The 13,319-nt window shown below is 43.5% G+C and overlaps 1 protein-coding gene across 2 annotated transcripts in view; it reads left to right on the top strand.

Annotated features, from left to right (window-relative positions):
* Positions 1 to 13,319, top strand: part of ZBBX (zinc finger B-box domain containing) — a 2,136,907-nt gene that overhangs the window by 71,014 nt on the left and 2,052,574 nt on the right. For both annotated transcript variants that reach the window (XM_044069997.1, XM_044069996.1), the window contains exon 2: positions 7,351 to 7,485. In XM_044069997.1, the coding sequence (XP_043925932.1) occupies positions 7,418 to 7,485 (68 nt within the window). In that variant the 5' untranslated portion in view covers positions 7,351 to 7,417. The remainder of the gene's footprint in view (positions 1 to 7,350; positions 7,486 to 13,319) is intronic.

Below are 13,319 nucleotides of genomic sequence, written 5' to 3'. Positions count from 1 at the left end.
ATGCTACTGAGGGAGCCGCTAGAGCCAGCGGAGCAGGCCTTGTCATGAGGCGACAGGCCTGGCTCCGCCATTGTGATTTTGCTGAGCCCTTTAAGGCGACCTTCGCGAATGCCCCTTTCGATGGTTCTGCCTTATTTGGCAAGACTGTTCGCGAGACACTTGTCCAGAGCGAAAAGGACGGGAAGACGCTGTCTGCCGTCGGAGTCCGCTTCTCAGCTCCCCAGAGGTCCTTCTCTAAGAACCAAAAGGGACAGAAGAAGATGTGGTTCCGGAAGTCGCAACAGTCCCAACCTGCTCCGGATAACCAGTCCTTCCGTGGCAGAGGAGGACGCGGAGGTCGCCGTGCCAGAGGCAGGGGGGCTCCTGGCAATTTTGGGTCCAGAGAACCCTTCTCTGAGAGACCCACGCAGCAGCCCTGAAGGGTTGCCCGGCTGTCCGTCTCTGGAGGCAGTCGGGGGGCGGTTTTCGATGCACCTGACTTCTTGGGAGTCCATAACAACAGACAGTTGGGTGCTTCGACTCATATCCAGAGGATATTCAATACCCCTAATCAAGATCCCCAAATCTCACAGCCTCCCAGATGTTCCACCCGACCAAAGGGAGGCGGCAGCTCTCAAATCGAGCAGCTGCTAGAAAAAGAGCCATCCAGCGCGTCCCTCCAGATCCAGCCGGAGTGGGGGTTTACTCCAGATTCTTTTGGTGCCAAAGAAGACGGGGACTTAAGACCAATTTTAGACCTTTCCCTGTTGAACCTGTCAGTAACCAAGCAAAGTTCCGGATGGTCACCCTGCAATCTATACTCCCCTGTTGAGGGAGAACGACTGGATGTGTTCCATAGACCTCAAGGATGCACTACCACATTCGGATGGACAGACGATCCAGGAGGTTTCTTCGCTTCGGCTGGGAGACAGTCACTATCAGTTCAGGGTCCTCCCTTTGGTCTCACCTCAGCCCCCAGGGTGTTTACCAAGGTGTTAGCGGTGGTAGCGGCCCACCTGAGGCTCCAGGGATTACAGGTCTTTCCGCACCTGGACGACTGGCTCCTAACTGCATCATCAAGGCATCTTCTGTGCTCAGCCAGGGATTACTTCCTTCAACTAGCACCAAGGCTGGGCATAACGATCAACTGGGAGAAATCTTTCCTGAATCCAACTCAAATTATAGATTTCATAGGAGGAAGACTAGACACCAGATCAATGCGAGCCTTCCTCACCCCAGACCGTATCGTCAGCCTGAGGTGTCATGTGACAGCGATCCTTCAACCGTCACCAACTGCAGCTTCGGGTCCTGAGGGCCCTAGGTTCTATGGCGGCAGCTATTCCGCTTCTAATTCATGCCCGCTTACACATGCGGGTTCTTCAATGGACCCTTCAAGTTCAGTGGTCTCCTCTTTGTTCGTCTCTAAACGCCCGATTGCGGTCAGCAGAGCGTGCAGGGACTCACTTCTGTGGTGGCTTCTTTCTCCGGAGCCCCTAGCAGGAAGACCCTTTGCGCTGCATTTCCCGAGCCACAGTGACCACGGAAGCTTCTAGCCTCGGGTGGGGGGCATTCTGGGAAAGATTGTCCAAGGCACGTGGAATCCCACAGAGACTTCATTGCATATAAATGTCCTGGAAATGAGGGCGGTGCTCCTAGCGTTGCAAGCACTTCACCACGTTCTTCCTACAGGGACTATTGCGATTCAGACAGACAACATGTCCGTAGTCTGGTATATCAACAAGCAGGGAGGAACCAGGTCTTATCCCCTTTGTCGAGAAGCCATGAGAGTCTGGGAATGGGCAATTTCCACCAAACGCTTTCTGATAGCAACGCACATTCCGGGAAAGTCCAACATCCTTGCGGACAAGCTCAGTCGCACCATCCTTTCTCCACACGAGTGGTCCCTAAACCTTCAAGTAGCGAAGAAGATTTTTGCCGCTTGGGGCAACCCTGTTGCGATCTTTTGCTTCTCCCTCAAACGCCAAATGCGTCTATTTCTTCGCTCTACTTCCCCAACCAGTGGAGATCCCGAGGTATGCTCTGGTGCATGCTTGGCCTCCCGGTCTCCTTTATGCCTACCCTCCACTTCCTCTGATGCAGAGGTTTCTGCAGAAAGCCAACAGTTTGGGGAGCAGAATGATTCTCATTGCCCCATTCTGGCCTCGACAACCTTGGTTCTCCTTCGTATGGTCTCACAAAATCAATCCACCATGGATTCTGGATCCAATTTCGGATCTCATCTCTCACCCTCTGGGAATGCCAGTTCCCAATCTGCGGACCCTGAAGTTGACAGCTTGGCTGCTCCAATTCCAACCTTAATTAGGACTCCCGGTATCTCTTCACCGGTCAAAGCAATTTTGGTGGCTGCTCATAAACCTTCTACCAGACAGGTTTATCGGAGTAAATGGAAGAGGTTCTCTATATGGGCAGGGCAGAGAACGGTGGATCCTTTTTCAGCACCTATCTCTGCGGTGCTAGAATTTTTAACAGACCTCTTTCATCAAGGGGCCAGTTCTTCCACGATTAAAGTACAATTGGCGGCTATATCGCATTATCACATTGGACAGGACACAGCTCCCCTTATGACAGCGAAATTATGCAAATCCTTTCTCAAGGGAGTTTTTTTATTAAGGCCTCCAGTCAAGGAGGTTGTACTGCCTTGGGATTTGTCTTTAGTCCTGCAGGCCCTTACTGCTCCTCCCTTCGAGCCTGCAGCTTCTGCTGATTTAAAATTCCTTTCCTGGAAGACTGTCTTTCTGGTAGCTATCACTTCAGCCAGAAGGGTGTCTGAGCTTCAGGCTCTTTGTGTCAAACCGCCTTACCTTTCTTTCTTCCCTGATAGGGTGTGCCTCAGGACCAATTCATCTTTTCTTCCGAAGGTCTCTTCTGAATCCAATATTAACCAGTCTATCAATTTGCCTGTCTTTTTTCCCAAGTATTCAAACAAAGGGGAATACAAATTGCATTCATTGGATGTTCATAGACAATTACGTTTTTATATTAACAGGACAGCTGGCCACAGGAAATCAGATCAGCTGTTCGTCTCCTTTGCTAAATTTGCTCTGGGTAAAGCAGTGTCTAAAGTCACTCTGTCTAAATGGATTGCTAATTGCATATTGCAGGCATATGACACTTCAGGCAGACCTGCTCCTAAGAGGGTTACGGCTCATTCTACTAGGGCAGTTTCTACGCCAGCCGCCTTTAAGTCCCGTGTTTCGTTGGATGATATCTGCGCAGCAGCTACTTGGGCCTCGCCTCATACTTTTATTTCTCATTACAAGGTGGATGTTGTTTCTAGAGGAAGAGCATCCTTTGGCTCAGCGGTGCTCGGAACATCCTTCCATGATGGCCGCCCAAGATTCAGGTAGCTAGGGACTCTGTCCCACAGGTTGCAGACGAATGAAGTCTTCCTACTTCAGATTTAGAAGTTATGTACTCACCATAACGTTCCATCTGAGTAGGTGACTTCATTCGATGCAACTATCCCTCCATCCCCTGACCTTTATAGAGCGAGTATTTATGCTGTTTTAGTATACTGTGGTCAGTATTTGAGGCAAACTCAATCTGAGGTCAGTCAGGCGTGGCAAGGGGTTATGGGTAAGAGGGAGGAGCTAGGAGCTCGGAGCCTAAGCTTTTGAATTGCCGGCTCGGATCCGAGGTCGGATCCGATACCCACAGGTTGCATCCGAATGAAGTCACCTACTCAGATGGAACGTTATGGTGAGTACATAACTTCTAATTCTTTCAGTCGGGCAGCATAAGACAGATTTTTGAGACCCTTTATCCTTTTGGTGAGGAACTTTTGTGGCCTCTCCAGCTGCTGCAAGTGTCGGGTCAGATACATTCCGAATGGGGCATTGTACTCGATCATTGGTCTGATGAGTGATGAGTATAGGGAGACTATGACTTCCTTGATCTAGATGTGAATCCCTTCATGATAAGGTGGGCAATGTAGAAGGTCTTCCTAACTACTTTAGCAATATGAGTGTCGAATGAAAGGCTACTGTCAACCTGGGTTCCCAGGTCCCTAATAACTTCTTCTGTGTTCAGGGGATTGCCACCTATATGGTAGCTAGGGGTAACCTTATTTTTCCCGAAGGGTATGACTATGCATTTCTTGGCATTTAACTTTAGGCCATGGCTCTGGCACCAGTTATCCGTTTCTGTGAGACCCTTCTGAAGGATATCTGTGTCGGATGTGTTTTCAACTACGGCGCCCAGTTTGCAGTCATCTGCAAACTTTGTCAGCCATAACCCTCCTGTGTTTGCTTGTACTTCAGAAATGTAGATGCCAAACAAGAGTGGGCCCAGGACTGAGCCCTGTGGGACACCACTTGTGACAGGCTTTGAGTCTGACATGGCGCCAGCAACTCTGACCCTGTGGGTTCTGTCACTCAGCCAGTTTGCAACCCACCTTGTAATGTATGGGTTTACATTTAAGTTGATGAGTTTTTCAATGATACCCGAGTGAGGTATTGTATCAAAAGCCTTCGCCAGGTCTAGGTAGGCTTGGTGACTGTTTCGAAAAAGTCAACCAAGTTTAGAAGGCATGATCTGCCTTTGACAAAGCCAAACTGGGTTGGATCCAAAGTCTGCAAGTTCCCTATGTCTTTATTTATGAGATCCATTATGATCCTCTCCATGGCTTTGCAGATAAAGCTTGTCAAGCTAATGGGCCGGTAATTTCCAGGGTCAGTGGAGGCACCGCCTTTGTGGAGTGGGACCACAGTCGCTGTGCGCCACTCCCTGGGTACGTATCCGGAGGTGAGACTAAGATTAAACAGCTGTCCTAACTGTGGGTTTAATTCCTCGTTGAGTTCATGGAGCACACAGCCTGGGACACCATCAGGTCCCATGGATGCTGTGTTCTTTGCCTTGGAGAGAGCAATTCTCACCTGGGCGTTAGAGATGTTTGGGGGGCTACAATCATTTGGTATAGATATCTCTCCTTTGGGGGGGGGGGAGAAGTTTGCACTGAACCTTTCAGCCAGTATGTTGGCAATGTCTGTAGGATCAGTAATCTTCACATCATTTTGAACTAATTCTGAGCATATCTGGGAGTTTCCTCCTAGGTTTCTGACATAGCTAAAGAATGCCTTATGGTTGTCTTTAGAGTCCTTAGCTATTTTTTTCTCAAAATTAGCTTTGGATGATTTTATGAGAGCTCTTAGCTTTTTACTTATAGTGATCAGCAGTGTCTTACCTTTTAAGGATTTTGCTCTATCTTGTAGTAGCTTTCTCCTTTGTTGTAGAGTTTGTTTATGGCTGGGGTCCACCAGACTGGACGCTTGCCTTTGGTACAAAGAGTCTTTGTTTTGCTTGGGATTTCCTGATCCATGCAGCCCTGCAGGTGCTGGTAGAAGGCATTTGTAAGTGATTCAGCGGTTTGAGTAATGTTAACCGCCGGCTCAGGGCCTTAAAGGAGACCACACTAGTCTTTAGAAGTGTGAAGTCGGCTTCGAAGTTCTTTACTGTGGTCTTTTTCATTTCGGTGGGGCGGGATGAGGACCTCCAGCGAGATTAGTTTGTGATCAGATCTCACCAGTGAGGGGTATACTTCCGGCGTTGAACATTGTGCTCCCATGTTCGTGATGATGAGATCAAGTATGTTTTCTCCTCTTGTGGGATGGTGACTAGTTGTTCCATGGCATTTGAGTTTATGAATTCCAGGAACTTTTGGGCTAGAGTGTTTGGGCTTGAGTAGTGTTCCCAGTCTATATTAGGGTAGTTGAAGTCACCTAGTATGATGGTGTTCGGAGATACATTTATCCCCTCCAGTGTTTTCAGGAAGGCCATATGAGGTTCCTGAGTTTGCGAGGGTGGCCTGTAACATGCTACAAATTGCAGAGCAGTCTTGCCTATGGTTAATTGCACCTGGATGGTTTCCGATGCATCGTGCGATGCCACCAATCTTGAGGTGTGGGTGTCCTTGATGAATATGGATACCCCTCCTCCTTTCTTGGTATTGTCCAGGTTTTGGGGCCGGAACGCATGATATGAGGTAAAACCTGATAGTGCTGGGGTGCTCTCAGGAGCCTTGAACCAGGTTTCTGTCACAGCACAGACATCGATGTTCTCCATACTGAGAAGGGCCTCGAGTGCGTGCATCTTGAGGTTGAGACTTCTGGCATTGAGCAGCATTACCCTTAGTTTTTTTTCTTCAACCAGTAACATAACTAGAAACAACTGTAGCATTTTTGATTCACTTAAATAGTCTAATTTAGTTAGTATTTTGTGGGCATCTAAATGTTACTGTCAGCTAGTTATTTTATAAAAGAACTGGGACATGATTGCAATATAGACCACCATCCAAGACATTGTAACCTAATTTTTTAGCCCATGTTATTTCTGTATGCCAGTCTGTGAATTTAAGCTAGGTCAACACTTTCCTAAAGTAAGGTACTAATCTTAAACTTGACATTCTCCCCACTCTTTTTAACACCTTTGTTGAATTATCACTTAAGACATAGGCAAACATAAATTAACAAAAATAAATGAAACAAATCATATTAACATTATACTTCTCACTTCTCATATTATCAATGATTCTGTACACTGCATTATGCCTTGTAGTTCAAACTAGATACTCGACATTTCATTTTATGTTTTGTAATGAATGTGTAGTTATTTAACAGACAGATGACATTGTGATTCAGCTTTGTAATACTAGCAGTGCAGGTCTATATTAAATCAGTGAAAGCTTAAAATTCTGAACAAACGGAACAGCGATTTTTTTTTTTCCTCGCTGTTCCACAAAAAAAAAAAAATAAATGAAAGCACTAAATAAAATGGGAGGCTACACCCCCCTACTTAAATATACCAACTCTGAAATCGCACCACAGTGGTGGAAATGGCAAAGTCCCGAAAACGGCCCAGCGATTGTTTTCCCCTGGGAAAAAATCTCTGTTCCATGTCTTCAGGATTTCAAGCTTTCGCTTTTAAAGGGTCAGCGTTCGCTGATTTAATATAGACCCTAACAAGGCTGCCTTGCTCTGTAGTGATACAAGAGGGAGGAAAGAGTTGCATATTTTGGTGAATTATTCTTTTGCATGGTCTAAAGGTTCCACCAACCAGATGAGTAAAGTTCAATAAGCTCTCTGCTCGTTGATGGCCGTGACACACGGTTTGGCATTAAAGTAGTAATAACACTCATTGACAATAGCTAGTGTTGTATCAGTATGGATGCACTGTAGCAAGTCTGATAGTACAAGGCAGTACAAGGCAATCAAATCTGAAAATATTTTGTTTTCTTGAGGTGGGAGAGATCTGGAATGAAATGGATTTCAACTGAAACTCTCTGGACTGCATTTCTTTTAATGCTACCATGTTGCTCTGCACCATGTTTATCTTCTCTTTATTTTAAAACTGCAGGTTCTCAGCAGTATATTCAGGCTGTTGAATACTGTGTTCATTTTCTGAAGGTCTCAGAGGAGTAATTATGAATGCCGGTGACTTTGTAATCATCCCAGGCAACAAACCTGGAGTGTCTACTAAACTGAAATCAAGGTAAGTGCACGTTATTCAGATCTGTGATGCTTATACACTGCCAGGGATATTATACAAAGCTGGCAACATCTGAACAGTTACTCTTGTCCGAATTTACTTGTTCTTTATTATTTTTAAACTAGTGCAAAGTGCTGAAATTGAAAATGAGGAATATGATGGGGGGGGGGGGGTTGGGTGGAAAAATGAGCAGTTATTTTCACCTCTTCTGATGATGAGAAAAGATATGGGCTTACTCCAGCCTTGATAATAGCTTCTGGTAGAGGACGAGCCCAAGCAAAGTGGTAAGGTGCCGGCAGATCATCTGGCAAATCATCTGCAGCAAAGGGAGCACATGTGGAAGCATGTACACACAAATTTTATTTACATCTTTGCACAAAATGGATGGATGTGAATGGTTAAGGGTAGGCCTAGTGGGGGAAAAGAAACTTCATGCTGTTAAGATGATGCTCTGTTGGGATGACCTGATCTCCTGTCTTTCACAGTTTTTTTAATGGGCTTAAAGCTGGAAGTTTTAAGACCTGTGTATGAAAGAAAGAGAACTGAAGTGTTGAAGTCTTTCCAGAGCTGCATCATTTAATGTTATATGAGACTGTTTTTGATCTGTTCTTTTGTTTGTAGTAAAAAATGTGTAATATTTTGTTCATTTTGAAAGTTGACATATAACTTCTGTATGGTTGACAAAACAGAAAGAAAGATCTAATTCAGGGGTTGTCGACTTCTACTCTTCCAGGGTCTTCAGGTGCCAGGTAGGTAGACTGTGGCTTGGGTACAACTATCACCAGTGGTAAGCTGTAACATGGACAGAAAAGTGCTAACTGTAACCCCTTCCAGTTCAGAAACAGACCCACTGATTCTACACCGTTGGTAGAATCTGCAACATGGGCTATCTCAATGACCGTGCTAAATGCTAATGAAGCATTCCAGCGGAGTGACCTATGCTAATTAGCTATATGTTCTGTAACAGAAATGTTTAAGGTAGTTGGTGGCATAAATTAGCATTTCAGGCCATGTTAGTGATCTCTGCCAAAATGAGTTGTGTCAAAGGAAAAATAACTTCAAAATGATCAACACACGGCATGTTCAGGTTAAGGCACTTTAATCCTGCAGCAAGGAGACAAAAACGTGCTAATACAGAGTTTGTCTAACTAGAATCAGGAAGTGAGACTGTCTTTATACATTTCTTACAAGGTATTGCCTACTAAGCTGACGTAATAAATCACAAGTTCCTTCAATATTGTTTCTCAGCAGCTGTTTGTCCATGATTTTCTGCTGGCATATCAAGTTTACAAAAAAACTTCCTGAGAAAAACAAGGTGGCCTTGACGACCACCGGTCAGATACAACTTTTGCTATGCAATGATACCGTTCAAGGTACTATGGCTAATTCAGGCACAAAGCAAGTACAGATCACAGTTCATTTCTTCAAGCAGTCTTTTGTCTGATGTATCTTTTCTTTTCCGCAGCTGTGCATGTTCTCATAACACAAACAGGGCTGATTGTTCATATTCAGTCACATTATAGAAAACAGTATTGTTCTAGTAATTCACTGTTCATTCATTTTCCTGACCTAGCAGATAATCACCTGCTTCCCAGTACATTTCCAAAAGGCATAAACATGAATTTTGCTGTGCTAGCAAATACTAGGTCAGAGAGCATCTTGCAATTTCAGAAAGCATACTGCAATTTGAAAAGCATCTTATAATCTCATACAAAATTAAGCTGTACATAAAATATAATGAAATGTGTTAACCCTTTTAGCTTCTAATAAGCACTAAACGTATACATTAATACATATTTTTCTAACATTTCCCCCGTTAATACTTTTTATTCTATTTTCAAAAGCATAAACAATTGCTTCTTCTCCTAACCTTTTTCTGTTCAGAATTTGCAGTTAAGAGAGTCATTAAGTTTAAACTTATGAAAGTGTTTCATTTTTCAGCAGTTCTTCAATTTCAGTACTTTGATATAAAGTCTCAGAAACTGACATGTCTATAAAATCTTTGATCAATCTTTTCATGCAGGGAATACCACAACAAACACACACTCCTAATAGGAGTAATCCCACACAAATGGCAATCAGGACGTTCATTAGGATGCTACCCCACCCCCCAAACAAATTCTGGAAAAAGTCTATCAGTGGGTTTGGGCCTGGTTTGGTCATGGTCGACACTTGCGGAATCACCTCAAGATGATCGTTTATTTCATGCTGGCTGTCAGGAATATACGAACAGCACTCCTCTTTTATTAAAGTGCACGTACCACCTTTCGCCGCTAGGGTGAAGTCAAGAGCCATGTGGTTTTGAAGCACCACAGTTCTCATAGCATTCAGTTCATCAGTCATTAACTCGAGAGCAGAAAAAGTTGCATTACTCATTACTTCAAGAAGTTTGGACAGTTTTCTCAGCTCCCAAATCGATTTCACTGCGCCATATGCAGGGGCTATACCTGCCCATGATATGATAGTGTCACTCAAGTCCATGTGTGTCAGTTTATCTTTGTTTTTTACGGAATTATGGTTTCTCCAGCCTGCTTCGATTCGTCCCACTGGATTTTCAGGCCTTCTGATTGGATTTCCGGTTTTCTTGGTGACCTCTCTGACATTTCATATTCTTCCCTGAGGCAAAACTGCAGTGTGTCGTATGGCCGGAACCAGGTAACCCAAAAAACAACTGCCGGACCAGTTCTCAGGTAACCATTTGTATGCCTTTTTCCCACAAACAAAATAACAGTTCTTTACTTTAGTTTTAATATATACTTGCCCTGCATGAAACATTTTCTTATCAATAATAGATAGTTGTTTTAAAAGAACAAGATTATGTTGTATGTCATCAATAGTCTTATGAATCGACTCAAGATATGAGTCATAGTTTGTATCACAAATATAACCTGCATTATTAGCTTTGGTATAACATTTGTAAGGAACAGTCACATTACAATTACTCCAACCTACCTGAACAGTATCATTTTTGTAAAAACATACAATTCCCTTTTGTGTAACAGGTAGGTACAATGCTATTTTGTCTTGTGATTTTACAGTTGTAGTATCAAAAAACAAATTCTCCCAGGTCTCATTGACCCCTAGGGGGACAGCAGTCATCAATAATCCCCCGTATGCTGTTGGTATAGCTGTGCAGATCCAGCAATTCGAAACATTAAAAGTTTCAGCATACACATATTTAATTGCTTGGTAAGTGTTAAAGTTCGGATGCCAGTCTATGAATGATTCATGTTTATTCAGTTTGGCTCATATGGCTGGAAAAAGGAAAGGCCACAACAAAAAGATTAATGTTATCAGTATGGCCAACAGAATGATCGTGCAATACTTCTGAGGTTGTTCAGCATTTCTACTTGCTCCGTATCTGGTCATTTTGTTCTTGTGTAACAGTAACAAGTTTTTTGTCCAGTTCAAAGTTTTTAACCAATTTACAGTGTGTCAGATGAATCCAGGATGCTCGCTCTGCGATCTTGACTGCAGTGGGTGTTGACAGTAGCACATGGTATGGCCCTTCCCACTTCGGTGTGGTCCAGTTTCTTTTCTTGATAACTTTCACCCAGACCCACGTGCCTGGGACTACTGCTGCTTCCGATGGTTTGGTTTTTTCTTTATCTGAAACAGAATTCAACTGCAGAAGTTGTTTATTACTTAGAAGACGTCACATGTATTCTGCAAGTGAGCTGTCAGCCTCCTGGTCTGCAGGCATGAGAGGTTTCCACTGAAGTATATAATATGCCCTCCCAAACAGTATTTCAAAAGGAGTTAACCCTTTGCATTTGGAACAGTTCTCATGCTCAACAGTGCCAGAGGCAGGCAGTGCACCCAGTTCTTTTGTGTCTCACTAATCAATTTTCTAAGTTTGTTTTTCAAAACCCCATTATGCCTCTCTACTAATCCTGCAGATTGGAGGTGGTATGCACAATGGTTCTTTAAGGAAATTCCAAAATATCGGCTCAGCTGTTGTATGGTTTGATTTACAAAGTGTGTGCCATTGTCACTGTAGATCTTTTCCGGTATGCCAAATCTAGGAATAATTTCTTTAACAAGGACTTTTGCAACGGTAGCTGCATCTGGATTTTTGGTTGGAAAAGCTTCCACCCATTTGGAAAACATATCTATAATGACAAGACAATATTTCTTATTTTCACATTTGTTTAGTTCTATGAAATCCATACAGATAGTATGGAACGGGTACGGTGGTGTTGGGAAACTCCCTTGCTTAGGCTTTAATGCCCCTTGTGCATGATGCCTGTTACAAACATGGCATGCTGCACAAAATTTTTTGTGTAGTTTGTAAATCCATATGCAGTGAACACACGATTCACTAACTGTACCATCCCCCCTGTTGAGACATGGCACTGCCCATGGCTCAACAAAGCTGCATATCTAAACAAGTTAGACGGCAAAATTGGTTTTCTTTCTTTGGAGATGTACAGCCCTTTTTCAAGAATTGCTCCTTGTTTTATCTATTTCTGTTTTTCTACATTTGTAGTAAGTGTCTGCATTGTTTTTAACATTTCTAAATCTAAAATCTCAGAAGGTTGTAATTCCTCACTCAAAAGAAATACTTCTGAAGCTGTTTTGCAGCTATATCAGCTCTCGCATTACCTTTTGAAATCCTATCCTGTTGCTTGGTATGAGCTACGCATTTACAAATAGCTACTTTCTGAGGTAACTGAATAGATTCTAACAAATCTAAAATAAATTGTGCATGATTAATCGGTTTACCAGTAGATGTTATCATTCCTCTATTTTTCCACTGCTCGCAAAAACATGTACAGTAGAAAAAGCGTACTGGCTGTCAGTAAAAATGTTCACACATTTACCGTTTGCCAAGGTACATGCCCTTGTCAAAGCAATCAATTCTGCTGCTTGTGCAAATAAGTTGTGTGGTAACGACTTTGCTTCTAAAATCTCAGCATCAGAAACTACTGCATACCCTACTAGATTCTGTCCTGTAAGACCCCTTCTGCATGAGCCGTCCACGTAATATGTCACCTCGGCATCATCCAAGGGAACATCCGTTAGATCTTTTCTAGGCAGTGTCTTTTGCTCAATTTCCTGCAGGCAGCTGTGTGGTGTGCCATCCGCAGGGGTCGGGAGCAAGGTAGATGGGTTTAAAGTTGTACATCGTTCAATTGTCATATGAGGTTGGCTTAGGAGTATAGTCATACAAGAAAGATGTCTAGCAGGAGAAAGATATGCTACTTTTTCTTGCAGTAAAATAATTGCGACTGCATGAGGCACTCTCAATGTGAGAGGGTGGAACAACACTACTGAGGCCGAAGCCAGTACTGCTGTTGCAGCTGCAACTACTGCTTGTACACAGCGGGGCAGGGATCGCGCCACTGGGTCCAGCTGTGATGAATAATAAGCTATAGGGCGTTGCTTGTCCCCATGCTGCTGTGTTAACACTGATGTCATGTAACCTTGTTTACAATCTGCAGTTTGGAAAAAACGTCTATGATAGTTCGGTAATCCTAAAACTAATGAAGATGCTATTAGTTGTTTCAATTTGCAGAAAGCTGATTCTGCTTCTGGTGTCCATTGTAATAAATCTTGTGCTGCCATAGGCTTCTTGTATATCAAGTTGGTCAGTGGAGCAGACTCCAAGGCATAGTTTGGAATCCATCTCCGACAGAAATTAGTCGTGCCTAGGAAAGACATCATTTCCTTCTTGGTAGTGGGTTTGGGCGCTTGCAAATTTGCTATTTTTCTATCTTCATCTAATGTTCTACCTTCTTTGGATATTACATATCCCAGGTATTTAACCTGCTTTCTCCAAAGCTGCAATTTGTTTTTGTTTACTTTATGTCCTTGTGTGGCTAAAAATTGTAGTA

Source organism: Protopterus annectens, chromosome 4.part1, assembly GCF_019279795.1.
Source record: "Protopterus annectens isolate FY-2018-M chromosome 4.part1, PAN1.0, whole genome shotgun sequence".
In the NCBI taxonomy this organism is placed as follows: domain Eukaryota; kingdom Metazoa; phylum Chordata; order Ceratodontiformes; family Protopteridae; genus Protopterus; species Protopterus annectens.
This window is presented reverse-complemented; position numbering and strand designations above follow the sequence as displayed.